Raw genomic sequence first — 16,564 nt, 5'->3', positions numbered from 1 at the left:
CGGAAGGTCCTGCGGTAAACCTCAGCTCGAGGTGTCTGTTGCTATTGATTCACAACGCTAAATTCTGGATAAACCGACAGATGGTCACACATCTTGCGGTCGACAACGTTTCGATAATTTGCACAGTACCAAAGTCACGAGTGTAGGGAGTTGAGCCGGGCACAACCCCTCATCAAGTCTCAAAATGGTATGGCGCAGGTACCCCGTCGGATTGATCGCTGCACGGCGCCGTCGCTCGTCCCTTCGTCACAACCACATTTGCACGTCGCATCGCATCAAGAGTGCAATTTCATCGCTGCTAACCCCACAACCTGACCAAATCGCCGCGAAAGACGCAGCGAAACCGCCAGAATGCTGCTCGACACCTACATCATCAACATAGCCACACCTGCCCGTGACCTGTGGCTCCTCAGGCAGCCGGCCTCCCTCCCCAGTCCTCTGCCCTTAGCATGCATCTGCTGCGATTGACCTTACGCCCTCTTCTCTACTTTTTTCTCACCTGCGTTGCTACTCTTCACCATAGTGTACCAACCTTGTTACAGTCTGATCTTGCATACTGTTGACGTTCTCACACTCTAGTTCCGTCGTTCTCGGTCCCACATCTTCCTGTCCTTAGGCATCCAGATACACACCGGAGCATGTACCCGCTGCTGCTCTTCACAGTAATTATTACTGTCCTCTCCGGTCCGGTGGAAGCGTCAAACCCGTTTGCAGACCTCATCGTGTCTGACACTCCCATGGACGGAACCTACTCCGACATCGACGGCGTGCTGTGCCAGCTTTGCTGCCTGCCCTTGTACCAATGCTTTCACGGGCACATGGTAGGATCCTGAGTCCCTTCTCTATGGCGCATGCTAACAGTTTCATTCAGAACCCATATGGCGCAGCGAGCCCTTTCTACGTAGACCCCAGTGTCTTGCACATGCCGCCGCTCGGCTTCGATCGTACGCAACCAGACCTAGCACCGATATACGACTTTGTCAACGAGGGGCAGCCCTTGCTCAGAGAGCACGTCCAAGTCATGGATGCGAACGAGACCATGGTGCAGCCAGCCACTGTGCAAGCGCATGTTGAAGATACCTATAACCCTGGTGATCGCTTAGCGACACCACGCAATCGGAAGCGACAACCACCTCGCCCGGGTGGTTTCCATTGCGACAAGGACGGCTGCAGTAAGACTTTCAACCGTCAATGTGATTTGAAGTAAGTCCTACCACTGGATCAAGCGTACTGGATTGTCGGCTTACCGTTGTAGTCGCCATCAGAAGAAACATTTGACCGATAAGCCTCACGTGTGCTCGAAATGTCCCATGAGCTTCGACTATCCGAAAGATTTGCGGAGACATCTACCACAACATAATGACCCTTCTTTCGCAACGGACAAATACCTCTGCCCACATCCCGGCTGTGGTAACCTCGACGGCTTTTCTCGCAGGGACAACCTCCTGCGACACCAACGAAGGCAGCACCCTGCACGTTAGGTATTGCATCGCTACATGAGTCTTCATGGTCATTCATTGTTATTCCATGTCTGTTGTATCACCACAAAACTGGGTTTAAAGGGGTACTGGCGTTTGTATACATATTTCCTTGGCTGTTGGCAATACCCTTCCCCTGATTTCATAGCAAGCGCTGCTCATGACTCCTGTGGCCACGCGCTTTACTTCATCATCACTCAAACGTTACGTGTTTCTTTCTCTGTTTAACACAAAAATGGTGGTACATACGGATATCTTGATAGTATCTGTTACTTGATCAGTCTCTTTCTCGCAGTGGGAAAGGAAGCTGGTACACTACGACGTCGACACTACAATAGACATGTGCGTCATATCCTAGTCGCTTGGCATGTTTGCTTGATATCTTGTGTCCCCGTCATTTGTTTGAGAGGTTGAAGTTTCTGAAGTTCAAGAAGATGATGATGTGCTGATGATGATGTGCTGATGATGATGTGCTGATGATGATGTGCTGATGATGATGTGCTACTCTATCCCCAAAACTCTACAATACATGGTCTACTGACCAAAGACCAGGCGTACATCCATGAGATATTGTCCAGAGTTTGCGGGTTTAGATACTTCTCTGCAGCACTGAGCCACTAAATATTTTGTCCGCCCGATCTATCCGGAAACTCAATCTGCTTCAACAAATCTTGTGCCGCCGCTCGAACACCGTCTTGGCTCACAAAGTGCATGTCCGGCAACACTTCCCACTTCGCGCCCCATACTAGGAAAGAAGGGAGCGGATATTCGATCTTGATCCACTCTACTTCCTCTCCTCCCGTTACCAAACATCCACGAACCCGCACTGGCGCGAGCTCGCCTTCGCCCGGCGACCACGTATGATGTATAGGAAATAGCGCATGGAGATTGTAACCGCCCGTTCCCGTCGGATTGCCTGCGCGAACTAAATTTAGTGTCCGCAAGAATCCTACCGCGTCGCGAAAGATACCAAGCTGCTCGTTCTCGGGCGAGAACATAGAGGGCGTGATGGGCGGACCGCGCTGGCAGAAAATCGCGGTGATGTAGTTTCGTAACGGTGAACCAGCAGGTGTGTTTTCATACACCCATCTGACCGTGTCTAGACGGCAAATGAAGTACTTCGGTTGCATCAACGCCATACCCAATCTCAGCACCGTGTTTTGAGTCCTCCAGATTCCGAGTTCGCCGGCCAATAGCTAAGACATGGGTGTAACAAGTCAGTGAAGATCTCACACACCGTTCGTACATGAACATATCTTACCCACAGTTTCATCAAGTCTAACAATTTCGTGTCCGTTGTGTAGTTAGGGGGTTGGCGCTCGTAAAGCCATTTGAAGAGGATTCGGAAGGTATCAGGTTCGGCGTTTGGGAGCAAGATGTCGCTTAGTATGATGCGGGGCAGGCCGTTGGGCATAGTGAATAAAGGCGAGACTTTTGAGAGGAGCGAGTGGTGTACGTCAAAGCGTGTTGAGTTGGTCGTGGGGCCGACAACGAAGGTTATGGGCACGCCGACGCCTTGGTAGGCTGTATAGGGGGGTACCAGGGCCATTATCCGAACAAACGAGATAGGGGGTACTTTTGGAAGGCTTGGGAGGCCCGTTGGACTTTTATTTTTTCGTAGTCTGATGTATCTGAATGGTCTGAATGTTTGCTCATGGTTAACCGAGGCACCCTTTAAGAAAGAAGGAGGTGGATTGATACAGTTTGGGATAAGGCAACAGCTTATCTAAGAACATAGTGAAAGACTGTCTCGGAACGTGATTGTAATCCACACACAAAGCTTCCACACACGGCTACACACTACTAGAATTCTGTGTTGCCTTAGAGCTTGGCCCGCAACTTCTGTTCAGCTTCAAGCATAGTTAACTAGAAAAGTTATGGATTTGAGGTTCTGTTGATGCCAACATCGTCTTTTTATCTAGCGTACACCTAGTTATGTAGTATCTAGGAGGTATTCGCTATTCTCTACGTTGAGGCAGGACGAGACAAAGTTGCGTGTATATCTCCAAGGCGTAGTATGTAAGTATGGTGCATCATGGGGGATTCAATATGTATTCTACATAGACAAATTTCAAATTAACCCAGGACGAGACAGAGTGTAGTGCATAGCTCTAGGGTGTAGATGTGAGTAGGAAATCGCTCGCGACACATGGTTGTAGTCTATAGGGATAAACTTCGGATTGTAGGGTGTCCTATATACATCGTTATATTAGACTGCATTGTAATGTTATTGACAATCGCGCCTCCAGCCGCTTACGAGATCTGCTACCCAATGACAAAGATCTCGTCCGGTCCAAGTCGGGCTGCTTCTTGCTCATGTATCTCCATAAGATGAGGAACAAATGCGACGCCGCAGAACTCAGCAGGACCTTCTCCATGGAGTGCTCCGGTTTCGTGCTCGGTCTCTGACCACCGTAGTATATGAAGGGGTTTTTCGCCGTAGAACATGCAGACCTTGTCACCGGGCTTGCATCCTGGCGTGGCGATACCGAAGCGGCCCCGGGGAGTACTGAAGAAAGAATGACCAGCTATACCATGCAATCTAGCAGCCCAGAGACTCGCCCGCAATTGCCGCTCAGCTGGAACTTCTCCCAAATAAACGAGATCTCCGTCTCTGAATGTATTCCATCCGTCCTTGTAAGCAATCGCTGCTTCTCTGGAGACCCTCGTATCCATCAGTAGAGCCATCAGATACTCCGACGGTACTCTGTCGGTAACGTCTTCTGCGCCATGGGCCGTTCGACAAGCCAGTTGGAGGCTACGGGTACAGACATCCACATGTGCCGCATGGACAGGATTGCTCATCCTGCGCGCTGGCATATCTACGCCCAGTGAATATTCGTAACACCCCCGCAGCTCTTGGTTATCCACGACCTCTGATATTGTGTCCAAAATATGACCGCAAGTGTGCAGGGAATCAGTCTCCTTCCCAAACGAGATAAAATTGCGGGATACAGATGAGATCTCCAGCTGTCTCGGGCCACTAGATTGCTGCTCTTGAACCTCTTCTTCTACAACCTCCTGTAGAAGTTGTTGATAGTCTTGTTCGCTTACAGGACCGGCCCAAACACTTCTTATCAAGAGCGCACACGCTGGAACACCCTCCAGAGCTGGGCACCAAGACGGAGATGATTGCGGCCTTCCCTCAATTGTGGGCGGTATTGTCAGTAGACACAGCGATTGCTCTGCGACTATGATCGTTCTCGCAAACCGTATGTGCGTTCCCCAGAAGTCAACACGAGCGTTATCGCTGTAATCAACTTCTGGCTCCAACCTCGATCTGAGATGATAGCTCAACATTCCAGTGACTGCCCAGGCTCGATCCACTGGCTCCCTTACATGTCGGTCGCGTAGCGCATAGAGAAGGTAGGGTATTTGTTTGACCGATACCGCTCCGTTCGATAAAACATCCTTGCGGTATCTTCTCAAGGTTAGGAACCGGTTCGCAGATCTCCCTAAGCCCCTAAACATCTCGAGAAGCCGCGACCAGTAGTGCATATATGCCTCGTTTCTAAACCACCCTTCACAGATGAAATCAAGAAACTCTTCGAATTTTAACCAAAGAGGTCCTAGCAGTATGATCGGCTGTCTTGCAAGAACTGCCTCTTGAAAGGTCCACAGACGTTTGAACCACTCGTGCTTGCAAACTTGTGTCATACCAAGCCAGAATGGCTCATCTGGGCGGAACAAATCTGGTCTCAGAACCAAGGGTTGAAGACCCTGATCGAGCATCGAATTCCACCCCCTTCCCATTTGCAATGCTATGGAAAACCCGAGCATGAACTGCTCACTCTGCGCCGTGGGAAGGCCCATCCATATGACAACGATCGAAGCGAGCGAGTAGATTCGATGCATCAATGGTATCTGTACCTCCTTTTCTTCAGAGTCTTGCTGATTGATGCATATAGAGTCCAGCCAATACGAGCGATAAGGATATAGGTGCTGAAGCATCTCGTAAACAGTAGGAGTAACTGTAAGTTTTCCTCCGTTGCAAGGGACGTTGATAGAAGCTTCTGCTGCTCCCCAGACATATGAGACTGCGTCGTATTCGAGATCATCTTGAAACTTGTGCGGGGTAACGGTCAGCCGCAAAGTATTCGTCTCGCGAACGATGGTGAGTAGTCGGATCTCATCAGGCTGAAGAAGTCGCTCGCCATAAGGTGATGTGATATTTGCGCTATCGCAGGGTTCGTCGAGTTCTCCCAATACGCACTCTTCAAACTTCGCTTCCAGACCGTCAAGTGCCATTTAGGAGTCGGTATTCGCCGTTGCGCGATGTTTGTAAGCTACTAGGAGGATGGTTGATGAAAGCGCGACGCTCAAGTAGCCCGCCACGGCTGACAGCACGAAGGATGGGGGCTGAATGTGGCTGCCTTGCCCACCTGAGGGCATGACGCGGTGCGCAGTAAGCCACTCATGTATTAGCCCGAGGATGCCCAATCCTGTCCACTGTCGTAATCATAAGAGGGTGTAAGGCGCATGTACATGCGCCAGTTGAGTGAAGCATTACGGCGGGCTTGAAGTAGTAGGGACGCGCCCGTGGATTAGGAGGCCGACGAATTAGGCTAGAGCCAGCCTTGATGATGTCACCTGATACAAAGGAATAAAATGGACAGAGGCGCTGCAGACTACATTATTATACATTACGATATTTGGCAAAGTCTCAACGCAACGTAGACATCTAGGTTATCAGATCTGGGTAAATGTGCAATCCATTCCTTTGGTATGGGGCCGTAGTAGATCTGGAAATTGGGGCGCAATCAATCACGTCCCGCCCAGCGCATGGAGAGGCTAAGAGTGCTCGTCAATGTTGCACCAACATGATGATACGCTTGATTCATGTAGTCGTGGAAAGATATGTCGTCTTATGAACGTGACCATCATGGCCAATTCTTATTCGGCGGCCCCTGGAGCTTGAAGTAACCCGGCTGCAGCTTCTGGAAAACTTCAGTAGGGTCATACTTGCGCGCGATTTTCCTCAGCTTATCCGCACTTTCCCCATAGCTCTCAACGACATTCTGGAACTGGCTAGCGTAGTTCATGTAGATGTAGTCGTTGACCATATCCCTGCGCTTCGCCTCGGCCTCCATTTTCCTGACGATGTTGGCGTTCGCCTTCAACACGCGCTCATCGTCCTCCTGTTTGTCCCAGCGGCTACTCAAGTTTATGAGGAGTATCGGGCCGTCGGAAGGCACAAGGCCTAGTGCGTTCCCGCCCTTCTTCTGCATCTGCGTGAGTTGTGCGACGGTGATGGCCTGGAAGGTGTTTGCGGGTAGGATACCGGCCACATCTCGGATCTTCTCAAACTCTTCGAAGGTGGCGTCGAACATGAACTCTACCATCCCGTAGTCTAGTTTGGATGAAGCAGTCCAGAATGAGTCTCGATAGCCTTTGGGGTTACTGTCGTTCAGCATTTGCGTGAAGTTGGCCAGTGTATTCAATTGTAAGGTGTCCTGGAAGGCAGGGACTGCGCGGTACTCATCGAAGACTGGAGCGTCAAGAACCGGATCAGAATACTCCAGCTCGGCGACGGCGATCTTTGTGTTCGAAGCGGCATCTAGGAAGATGGCCAAGAACTGAGCAGCTTTTGGATCAGCCTTTTTGTTCGACCCCAAGTTCACGAAGGCATCGATGGCAGCAGGGAAGCTTTCCTCAAAGAACCTTCTCTGTCCACCAAGCATTAACGGGCCGTGAGCGAAAGTTTCGAGATTGAAGGTTGTGACGATGCCGACATTGTTGCCGCCACCTCTCAATGCCCAGTACAGGTCTGGGTACGACTTCTGGCTTGCTTGTACGATGCGACCCGACGCGGTAACGACCTCGAAAGACGCAACGTTGTCACATGCCCAGCCGTATTCGTTAGAAAAGAACGAGATGCCGCCTCCTGTTGTGAGACCTCCGACACCGATGGCGGAGACGCGGCCACCTATCACCGCAAGGTTGTCCTCAGCAAGAGTCGAATAGATGTCGTACCAGAGGCTACCGGGTCCAATCGCAGCAACCTTCTTGTCTTTCGACAGGGTGATATCCTTCATGCGCTCGAAGATGACAGTGATGCCACCATCATTGCTCGATGCTCCAGTGAATGCTGCATGTCCTCCACTTCGTACTGCAAAAGGGCATTGAGTCAGACGCGACAGCAGAACGAGAGTAGACACATCGCGTGCTTCCTCGGGTTTAAAGACGCAATACGGTTGTGCTTCGCGCTGTTGCTGTGACCAGAAGTAGTTCACAGCTACGCCGTAGCCTGTCTCTTGTTGAGTCTCGACCTTCGCATCACCAAAGATGCGTTTAAGAGAGCTACACTAAAGTCGTGGTTAGTACCATACCTGGAAAGAGATAACGCGTGAAGGCAGGTGAGACTTACAGCAACCGCACATGAGCCTGAGCTGGTTCGCTTGGATAGGTCGGCTGGGTTAGGAATATCGGAGACGTTTACACCATTGTCCAATAATGCAGCAGTAATATCAAAGTCGGGTGACTCGAATGTCTGTTGCGCAAGTAGTACGCTTGGGAAGAAGCCCAAGAGAACAAATTGACTAAATCGCATCATGGCTGGATGTTAAGTGCCTAAGAAACGGGTGCGACAAACAACAACCCCACAGCACGACTCGGGGGCACTTTCTTATAACATCCTGGATTCCTTTGCCACGACTAAAGAGCGCATGAGCCCGCCAGTCTGGTGCTGCCGGGCGTGATCCCGGGCAGTGGCGAGCTGTGAGGCAGGGTGGGGACCTTCCTAGCAACACCATGGCTTGTCTAGATAGAAAGTTCGTAGCTGGTCAAGATTTAGTCGAGATGCCAGTCGAGTAATGTACGATGGTACCTAGGTTGTGGCGGCCACTACATGAGTAGTTTCCAAGACCAGCACGATGGGGATCTGGGGCTATCCTCAATTGGGCCTTAGCCGTCTCCCCAAGTACGCGTGCGCCCGCCACGATTGTGAACTGCAACTCAGATCGCCTATAACGTCTCGTGGAAGCTTAAACACTTGCTGCATCTACACAATAATTCGCGTCAGTAGACATTTGTTCAGCTGTTGTTAGTTCTCATGGCGTCTCGACGCAGCGGAAAAACGTAGCCGTCGTTGCATGCGCAGAAATGTCCGATCGGTGAGCTTCATGCAATAAGTGGGTTGCATATATTTCAATAGCTGTAACAGTATCCTCGCTTACGAGAGATTCGCGGGTTCACATTGCGTCTTGAGGATGAGGGCGAAGAGGTCGTTGTTCCTGGGCTGATGAGGGGAGCGGCTCCGAAGGCCGGACCAGGAAAGCGGAGTGAGGCGTGGGTCAACACTAAGCTTGAACTAGCAACGGCAGCCCCACTGCTCGCCTTCGCTTTCTTATCGCCTTTTGAAGTTTACCGTCTCGCTACCTATGCTTTTTGCGAAGCTCTTGTTACCATAATCGACTAAGTCATGGCGGCAATGGCCGGCGCCGTGGACCCCCCATGGCCTCGCTCCTTCCGTCTGAAGCCAAAGCCCAATGGCTCGCGGGTACTGTTCAGCCACGATTGTTTCCAGGGTCCGCAAGATCTACCCCCTGAGGTTCTTTACAGCGACAACTTGACCAAATCCGAACAATTGGCGCGCGACTTTCTCGATGAGGCTGTTGTGGGCTTTGACATGGAATGGGTTTGGCCAGAGACAGAAGTTCTCAAGGGAAGAGTTGCGCTCATCCAGGTTGCGAGCGAGAGCAAAATAGCCTTGTTTCACATCGGACGCCATGACGGAGATGCAGCCGATCAGCTCATTGCGCCGTCGTTGCGCACGCTCATCGAGAGCCCCACTGTACTGAAGACCGGCCAATCTATCATGGGAGATTTCTACCGACTCAACAAGTACTTCCAACTACAACCGAAGGGCGCGATCGAGCTGAGCTATTTCCAAGTGTTGGTCAATCCGGGCAGGCCAAACTTTAATTCTTCCTATTATCCGGGAGGTCTCAGAGGTCTGGTCGAGAAGTACTTCCCGGGATACACGTTGAAGAAAACTGAGCACATGCACAAAGATTGGCTGGCGCCGCTTGAAACAAACCAAGAGCTTATACAGTACGCCGTTGCAGATGCATATGCAGGTCTTATGATCTACCATCGGCTGAATGCGTTACGACTGAACATGCAGCCTTGTCCGCCCCTACCAGCACGGGTAGAAGAAACTAGGGCTTACAAAGAATACACTTCGGGTGCTTTTCCTGAGCCCAAGCCAATTTACTTGCAGTCCATCCACCCGCATGGCTCAAGTCGACAAGCTAGTTGGTTCTTTTCGATGGAGGAAGATGATGAGGTGGCGACGGAACTTGATACTGATTCGAAAGCGTTGTACGATCGACTGGTAGAGCTTCGTCAGAAGATAGCGAATGAGGAGGAGATACACCCTAGACAGCTCACTACTGACTGTACACTTCGATATATTGCCTCAACCCGTATTGCGACAACGGACGAGTGCATAAAGCTACGCGGGATCTTTCCACAGCTGCGCAAAATATTGGCCAGAGAGTATGCTAAAGTGGTGAATACTTTCGAAGAGGAGATCCAGAGTGCAGCGGCAAACCAACAATCTGAAGATGGATCTCCACAAGTTGATGAAAATGCCAAAGGCACCGTCTCAGATCCTCCTCAAATGCCAGTGGAAGAGACCGGCCAGGCACATACTGGACTTTCATTCTCTATGGCAGAAACTGGAATCGCCACGGACGAGCATACCGGCGGCGATACCGAGCCTGAGAGCGATGCCGACGAAGCGAATGATATCCCAGCAATTCATCCCTCCGCTAGTGTTGAACAAGATGAAGGCACCGACAAGCATAATGATGATGCACCGCTGAAACGAAAGCGTTCAACAAGCCCTCAAATCGGTCGGCAACCTCCCGCGCAGAGCTTCTAGACACTTTGTCATGGATAACTATACATCCGATGACACAATGGTATGGCCGTGGTCACTCAGCGACTACGTATTTACTCCATATGAGGAAGCAATTGGACGACTACCTCCTGGAAGTCTGCAATACCTCAAGGACTTTGTCAGCTTAGGGTTCAGCATCAGTGTAGACTGCAGCGCATCTGTTCGGCTTTCCCTTGCACGAGGTTCATGGGGGATTTGACTACAACATGACCTGGTTTGAGTAGAGAGGGGCTTGCATACATGCGGGAGCGGGTCCAGGTCATGTCAGAGAGTCAGCTTGTACGAGGGAAGGCAGAGGAAGGGACGCCCCGCAGCTTACGGCCGAAGCAATGCAGATTGGGGACCAACGGGAAGTAACTCTTGGCGTTTGTATACTCATAGAATGACGGCTAGGCTTGCTTACTCGCGTTGATTGGACTGCGTAGGTGCAGTTGTCAAAAGAGTGTACGAGGCTGCCTGCTTGGCTCTCGCATTAGGCGTGCCTACCTAATGCAAGGCGTAAGCTGTGTATTGTACAAACCCCGCGCCCGTCCACAGCTCTTCTTCAACTTCTCAAAACAAGTCTCTGATCTTACCTTCGAGTGCAAATTGTCTCCGAACCCAATTTAAAAATGCCGATCGACTCGTCAACATGGAAGGAGTACAGCAAGATGGACGCCGAGTTGGAAGCCGTGCGAACCATCAGCAAGCCCATCTATGCACTTTGCTAACAGAGTAAGCTGCTACCCAATCTACCACCGAGCAAGTCTTTCGAAGACTACTCATCGGCTGTCGAATTGCGTCAGTCTTTCAATGAGCAAATCGCTCAGCTGATCGCAGCTGGTATTGTGACTTTCCCAGACTGGACCGTGTACCACAAATCCGAAATTCAGATCCCCACGCGCGATGGCGCATCGATGCGTTCGCTGGTGTACCATCCAGAGGGCAAAGAGGCGGGGCCATTGTATGTGTACTTCCACGGCGGAGGATGGAGTTTTGGGATGCCGGAGTATGGCGAGGGCATGGCGGAAGTATTGTTAAAAGAGTTGGGCTGCACGGTGGTAAGCGTTGGTTACAGGTATGGACCTGAACATGTCTTCCCTACTGCGGCGCATGATGCTATCGATGCAGTCAAATGGGTAAGTGCATGCACGGCCATTTCTTCTAGTTCCAAGAGACTGATTTATACATCTTCAGTGTGCCGAAAACGCAGCTTCGTTGGGCGCCGACCTATCCAAAGGCTTCATCGTGGGAGGAACGTCAGCTGGAGGTAACCTGGCAGCTGTAGCAGCTCATCAAGCTGTGGACGACAACTTGTCTTCGAAGGTGACTGGTGTTGTCCTCCTGTCTGCCCCGTTGTGTCATCGCGAAGCCATGCCAGAAGAGTACAAGCCACACATATCCAGCTGGGAGGACCACAAAGACGGCCTGGTACTGAGCCGACAAGCCATTGAATGGTTCTATGGCAACTACAAACCAGATCCTATGTCACCGTTGATGAGTCCGTTGATCTGGAAGACCCATAAAGGCCAACCCGCTACGTATCTGCAGGTCATGGGGTGGGTGCGATATGTCGTAGATGCTGAACAGTGCTGACGGACGTAGGACTGATCCACTTCGTGATGAGGCACTCGTGTACGAAAGTCTCCTCCAAGACGCCGGCACACCGACCAAGATGAAGGTTTACACTGGGTTGCCACATGGCGCACCCGACTTCTTTCCCATGCACAGCGCTGCGAAGAAGGCATTGGTGGATCTGAAGGAAGGTGTGAGTTGGATCATGCAGCAGAGCTCGGGTTGATACACGACGAAGGATGTATGCTAGAAAATGGTAGATGCTAGACAGTTAATCGATGAGGTTCGCGTCTAATGGCTAGATCTCACGTAATGATAGCACATGTGAAGAGACAGCCCTACTGACCGTTGCTGCCCTAGGGGCTCGCTTAGGGGCGGGACCCTGCTTGGACGCAGGTGGCCTGCACGCGTTATGGCTCCGTCATAGCGCGCCTTTCTTCTTTCACCCCAAGACACACGATACGGGACACCGTACGCCCGCACATACGACGGGCGACGTCCTGCACCGCAGGCAGAGAGCGCCAAGATGTCGAACCATCCGCGGTCAAGCCCCGCCGCCGCGAGGCCTGGCACTCCACGCGGGGCGCGACAAACAAACAGCGACGCGAACCTCCTTTCACACCCGCTCAAACGCCTGTCCCTGCACTCGGCCTCCAACACCCCGCTACCGCAGTCCCCCGCCTTGAACTCGCCCCGAAGTTCCGCTGACCTGCGCCGGACGCCCTCGACGCCCAATTTCAAAGCCAATGCCATCCAGCGCAGTCCCAGTGTAGCCAGTTTCCGCTCCTCTACGCCCACCCTGGGCAGGAAGACCTCGACCTCTTCACTCCGCGGCGATCCTCCTCGACCGGGCACTCCCCGAAGTTCCGCTTCCCGCCGGTCGTCGTTCAATCCCAATATGCAGGCACCCATGCCCAAGAGCCCGCTGGGCCCCACACATGTAGAAGAGAAGCCACCTCTGCGCGCATGTGATGTCGCCGAGGAGTACTTCAAGAAGGAGCTGGCCCGACACGAGGGCATGGCAGGCGCAGTCAATGCAGGAACCGTCGTTATCGTACACGACCAATGCTATGGCCATCGCTTCTCACGGCCCAAGACATCCAAGAGCCACCTCAGCTTGATCATGGAGCGACCCGAGAGAATACTGGCGAGTGTCTTGGGAATATCTGCGGCTTACGTACGGCTCGGCGAGCGCCATGCTGAGGGAGACAACCCGCCACATCCACACCACAACCCACCCGAACGTGTACCTTTCAAAATTCGCAAGACTTCGCGGGCCGTCGACATCACTTCGCAGGTCGTCACAAACGTACACGGAACAAAGTGGATGGGCGAACTCAAGACACTCTGCGACAATGCTGAACGGAAGCTTGCATCGACTGGGAAGGAGCTGGCCAGGGACACTCCTGCAGTCCAAGGACAAGCGCCCAAACAGCAACTGCACGCCGGTGACCTTTATCTCTGTCCCGAATCGCTCAACGCTTTCCAGGGTGCTCTGGGAGGTGTCTTGGACGCTGTGGACGCTGTCTTCCAGGGAACAAGTCTAGGCGGTGGTCCTTCTAGAGCTTTCGTCTGCATCCGTCCGCCCGGTCACCACTGCTCTGACGACTTTCCCTCGGGTTTCTGCTGGCTGAATAACGTTCACGTTGGCATTGAACACGCTATCATGACATACGGACTAACTCATGCGGCCATCATTGACTTTGATCTGCACCACGGAGACGGCTCGCAGGCTATAACATGGGCGCGTAACAAGAAGGTCCAGAACATGCCTAAGAACACTCCCAACTGGAAGAAGACCTCGATCGGCTACTTCAGCTTACACGACATCAACTCATACCCATGTGAGGACGGCGACGATGACAAAGTCCAGGCGGCTAGTCTCTGTATCGACAACGCTCATGGTCAGTCCATCTGGAACGTCCATCTGCAATCATGGAAAACACCTGAGCAATTCTGGGAAATTTACGAGGAAAAGTATTTGGTATTACTTGAGAAGACGCGTCAATATCTCAAACACCACACCAACCGCTTACGGTCCACGCCAAACCAGCCTGCCCCAAAGGCAGCCATCTTCCTGTCCGCTGGATTTGATGCAAGTGAGTGGGAGACTGCTGGAATGCAACGCCATAGCGTCAACGTACCTACTGAATTCTACGCTCGTTTCACTCGTGACGTAGTCCGGTTGGCTGAAGAAGAGGGCACATCTGTGGAAGGGCGTGTCATCTCAGTCTTGGAGGGCGGGTACAGCGATCGAGCGCTCACTAGTGGTGTATTCAGTCATTTGAGCGGCCTCGTGGATGGCCAAGTCTTGAAGGCCTCAGAACCATCAACGGGCCTCTCACACTCTATGCGCAACAGACTTAGTGGAATCAGCATACAGGATGAAGACGTTCCCATGCAGTCTGTCGAAGCGCAGCTCACGCCCCTCAGCTACGATCCTCAATGGTGGCATACAGATCGTTTATCTGAATTGGATGGCCTCGTTCCGCCCCCGCCCGTACATGTCTCGAAGACGACACGCACTGACCGTCTGGCCCATTTTTCTTCGCCCACCCAGTCCTACGTGGCCAAAGTCGTGGATCCAACCAAGATCAATCGTAGCCTTTCCGCCAAGTACGCCTCAAATCCATTGAGAGCGCCCACCCCGCCACCACCGGAGGTTGACTGGGCTACTGCCGCCCATGCTCTGCGTACTTTGCTGGTACCATCGGATCGCCAAACTCGTAGCCACCGACCAGAGGATTTGGCCGAGGTCAAAGCCAAAAAGGAGAAGCCTGCTGCGTCTGCTGCGGCCCCAGCCCGCACAGATACATCAGGGCGACAACTGCGTGGTCGTAAAGCCGCTCCCTCCTACGCTGAGCCTGGTTCGGACGACGAAAAGACATCTCGTGTAGAATCACGGGCGAGTAGGCGGCAGACCATAGCCGACTTTGCACCAGCCAGCTCAGAAGCTCCAGCTCCAGCAAGCTCTGCTTCTCGTCGCATGAGTATTGCTTCGAGCGTCTCTTCCATGGGCGACAACAGGGGTGTTAGTCGTGCGCCAAGTGTAGCAGCAAGCCGGAGAAGTGTTGCGCCTTCTGCAGCTCCAGCTAACGGAGTTGCGATAAAGAAGGCACGAGGCTCAACAACGACGGCAGCTGCAGCAGCTCGTGCGCCTCCACGTCCAGCCGTTGCGAGAATGCCTTCGACCCAATCTGTCAAGCCCAGTGCCCCAAAAGACAAGGAGAATGATGGCATGGACGCACTTACTTCAGGCCTAAAGCGGGTTACGTTGAAGATGCCCTCAAAAGAGGAATATGATGCACGGGAGAGGGAGAAGGCTGAGAAGTTGAAGGCTGCCGAAGCACCGAAAAGAACCACTACCCGAAAGCCACCAGCTGCTCGCGCTCCTCCGACAAAGCCTGCGACCAAACCCGCGACAACCGCAAAAAGGGGTCCAGGTCGTCCAGCAAAGACTTCCAAACCTGCGTCCCCAGTTCCCGAGGCCCCGCAGATGCAGGTAGCTGCTGCTGCGCCGCTCGAGCAGCCTCAGCCGGTACAGATGGATTCGTCTACTGTCTTGCCACAGCAGGAAATGCAAGCTTCCATGGAACAACCTCCAATCGATCGTCGAATCTCTGGCGGAATTGTGCAACCACCCACTGAGTTGCATGACATGGCTATAACACCCGAGCAAATCCGTGAACAGCTTCCCATGGTAAGTTCCAACTACGAAATGCATGTAAGACATATGCTAACTTCGCAGCCATCTTTCGTCACTGTAACAGAGCCGCTCAAGGATGTTTCACCACCTTCCCGCGCCGATACGCCTCCTCCTCCACCCCCGTCGAATCTATCAGAGTTTGTCAACTACACTGCGCAGAATTTTGGCGGAAACTCAGAGTTCGTAACTCCGCATGACGCATCGGATCCTCAGGCCTCGGCAACTTTGCAGTGGGTTGCCAATACACATGCTGAGGATACAAGCATGCCTGGAGTTCCACTCATGTCACCGCCAAGCAAGAGGGCTGATCTGCCTGTTTTCACATCAAACGGTGCGATACCATTCGCATCAAACTCGAACGGAGCCATGAACGCGCACTCGAGGGCGGAGGGTGCCGGTGCCGAATTGAAGAAAGATGAAAATGGAAGGGATATCTGGGACATACCCGACACGCCAGCTCGTTAGAGTACTTCAGCACTACAGGCCCTCCACTCGATTTTGTTCTGCTTTCTTTCTTTGATCACGCGTACCGCGATGCGATATCGCGGTTGCGTTAATCAGTGGTTATTGCCGGCTTACGCAAGGCAGACTATACCTGACGTTTCCCAGCTTGGTGTTCATTGGTGGAGTTGATTTCACTTTAGCGAATCGGCGCGTGAGCCGTGACTATTTGGAGTTGTCTTTGTAGAATTTCTGTGGGGCAGATCGTCGATTGTAGCTCTACCTAGAATATGCGCATGTAGAAGATAGATACCCCCGGAGGCGAGTATGCGAAGGATTTAATGCGAAGTTTCTCATACTACACTTGTCTTTCAATTGTGTTCAATGGCTCCCTGCATCGTCTAAACAGCTTTCGATGTATCAGAGCTGAACCAACCCCGCGGGATCATAGTTCCAACACCACCCAAAGTACCAATACAC

At 52.3% G+C, this 16,564-nt stretch overlaps 4 protein-coding genes across 4 annotated transcripts; 3 read left to right on the top strand and 1 right to left on the bottom strand.

The window, feature by feature from the left end:
• Positions 1-638: 638 nt before the first annotated feature.
• Positions 639-1,207, top strand: J4E92_005791 (uncharacterized protein; the record flags this gene model as incomplete). Its single annotated transcript, XM_051497169.1, has 2 exons — positions 639-767; positions 872-1,207. 2 exons carry the CDS (start codon positions 639-641, stop codon positions 1,205-1,207), a joined length of 465 nt encoding a protein of 154 aa, XP_051352829.1.
• A 5,151-nt stretch (positions 1,208-6,358) lies between these two features.
• On the bottom strand, positions 6,359-8,031 carry J4E92_005790 (uncharacterized protein; the record flags this gene model as incomplete). Its single annotated transcript, XM_051497168.1, has 2 exons — positions 6,359-7,783; positions 7,846-8,031. The coding sequence occupies 2 exons, from the start codon at positions 8,029-8,031 to the stop codon at positions 6,359-6,361; spliced, it is 1,611 nt and encodes a 536-aa protein (XP_051352828.1).
• Positions 8,032-8,898: 867 nt separating this feature from the next.
• On the top strand, positions 8,899-10,365 carry J4E92_005789 (uncharacterized protein; the record flags this gene model as incomplete). The annotated part of the gene is made up of 1 exon (XM_051497167.1): positions 8,899-10,365. One exon carries the CDS (start codon positions 8,899-8,901, stop codon positions 10,363-10,365), a length of 1,467 nt encoding a protein of 488 aa, XP_051352827.1.
• A 629-nt stretch (positions 10,366-10,994) lies between these two features.
• Positions 10,995-16,108, top strand: J4E92_005788 (uncharacterized protein; the record flags this gene model as incomplete). Its single annotated transcript, XM_051497166.1, has 6 exons — positions 10,995-11,054; positions 11,097-11,501; positions 11,560-11,921; positions 11,968-12,134; positions 12,453-15,637; positions 15,686-16,108. 6 exons carry the CDS (start codon positions 10,995-10,997, stop codon positions 16,106-16,108), a joined length of 4,602 nt encoding a protein of 1,533 aa, XP_051352826.1.
• Positions 16,109-16,564: the final 456 nt, after the last annotated feature.

Source organism: Alternaria infectoria (genome assembly GCF_024043175.1).
Source record: "Alternaria infectoria strain BMP 0036 chromosome Unknown scaffold_8, whole genome shotgun sequence".
In the NCBI taxonomy this organism is placed as follows: domain Eukaryota; kingdom Fungi; phylum Ascomycota; class Dothideomycetes; order Pleosporales; family Pleosporaceae; genus Alternaria; species Alternaria infectoria.
This window is presented reverse-complemented; position numbering and strand designations above follow the sequence as displayed.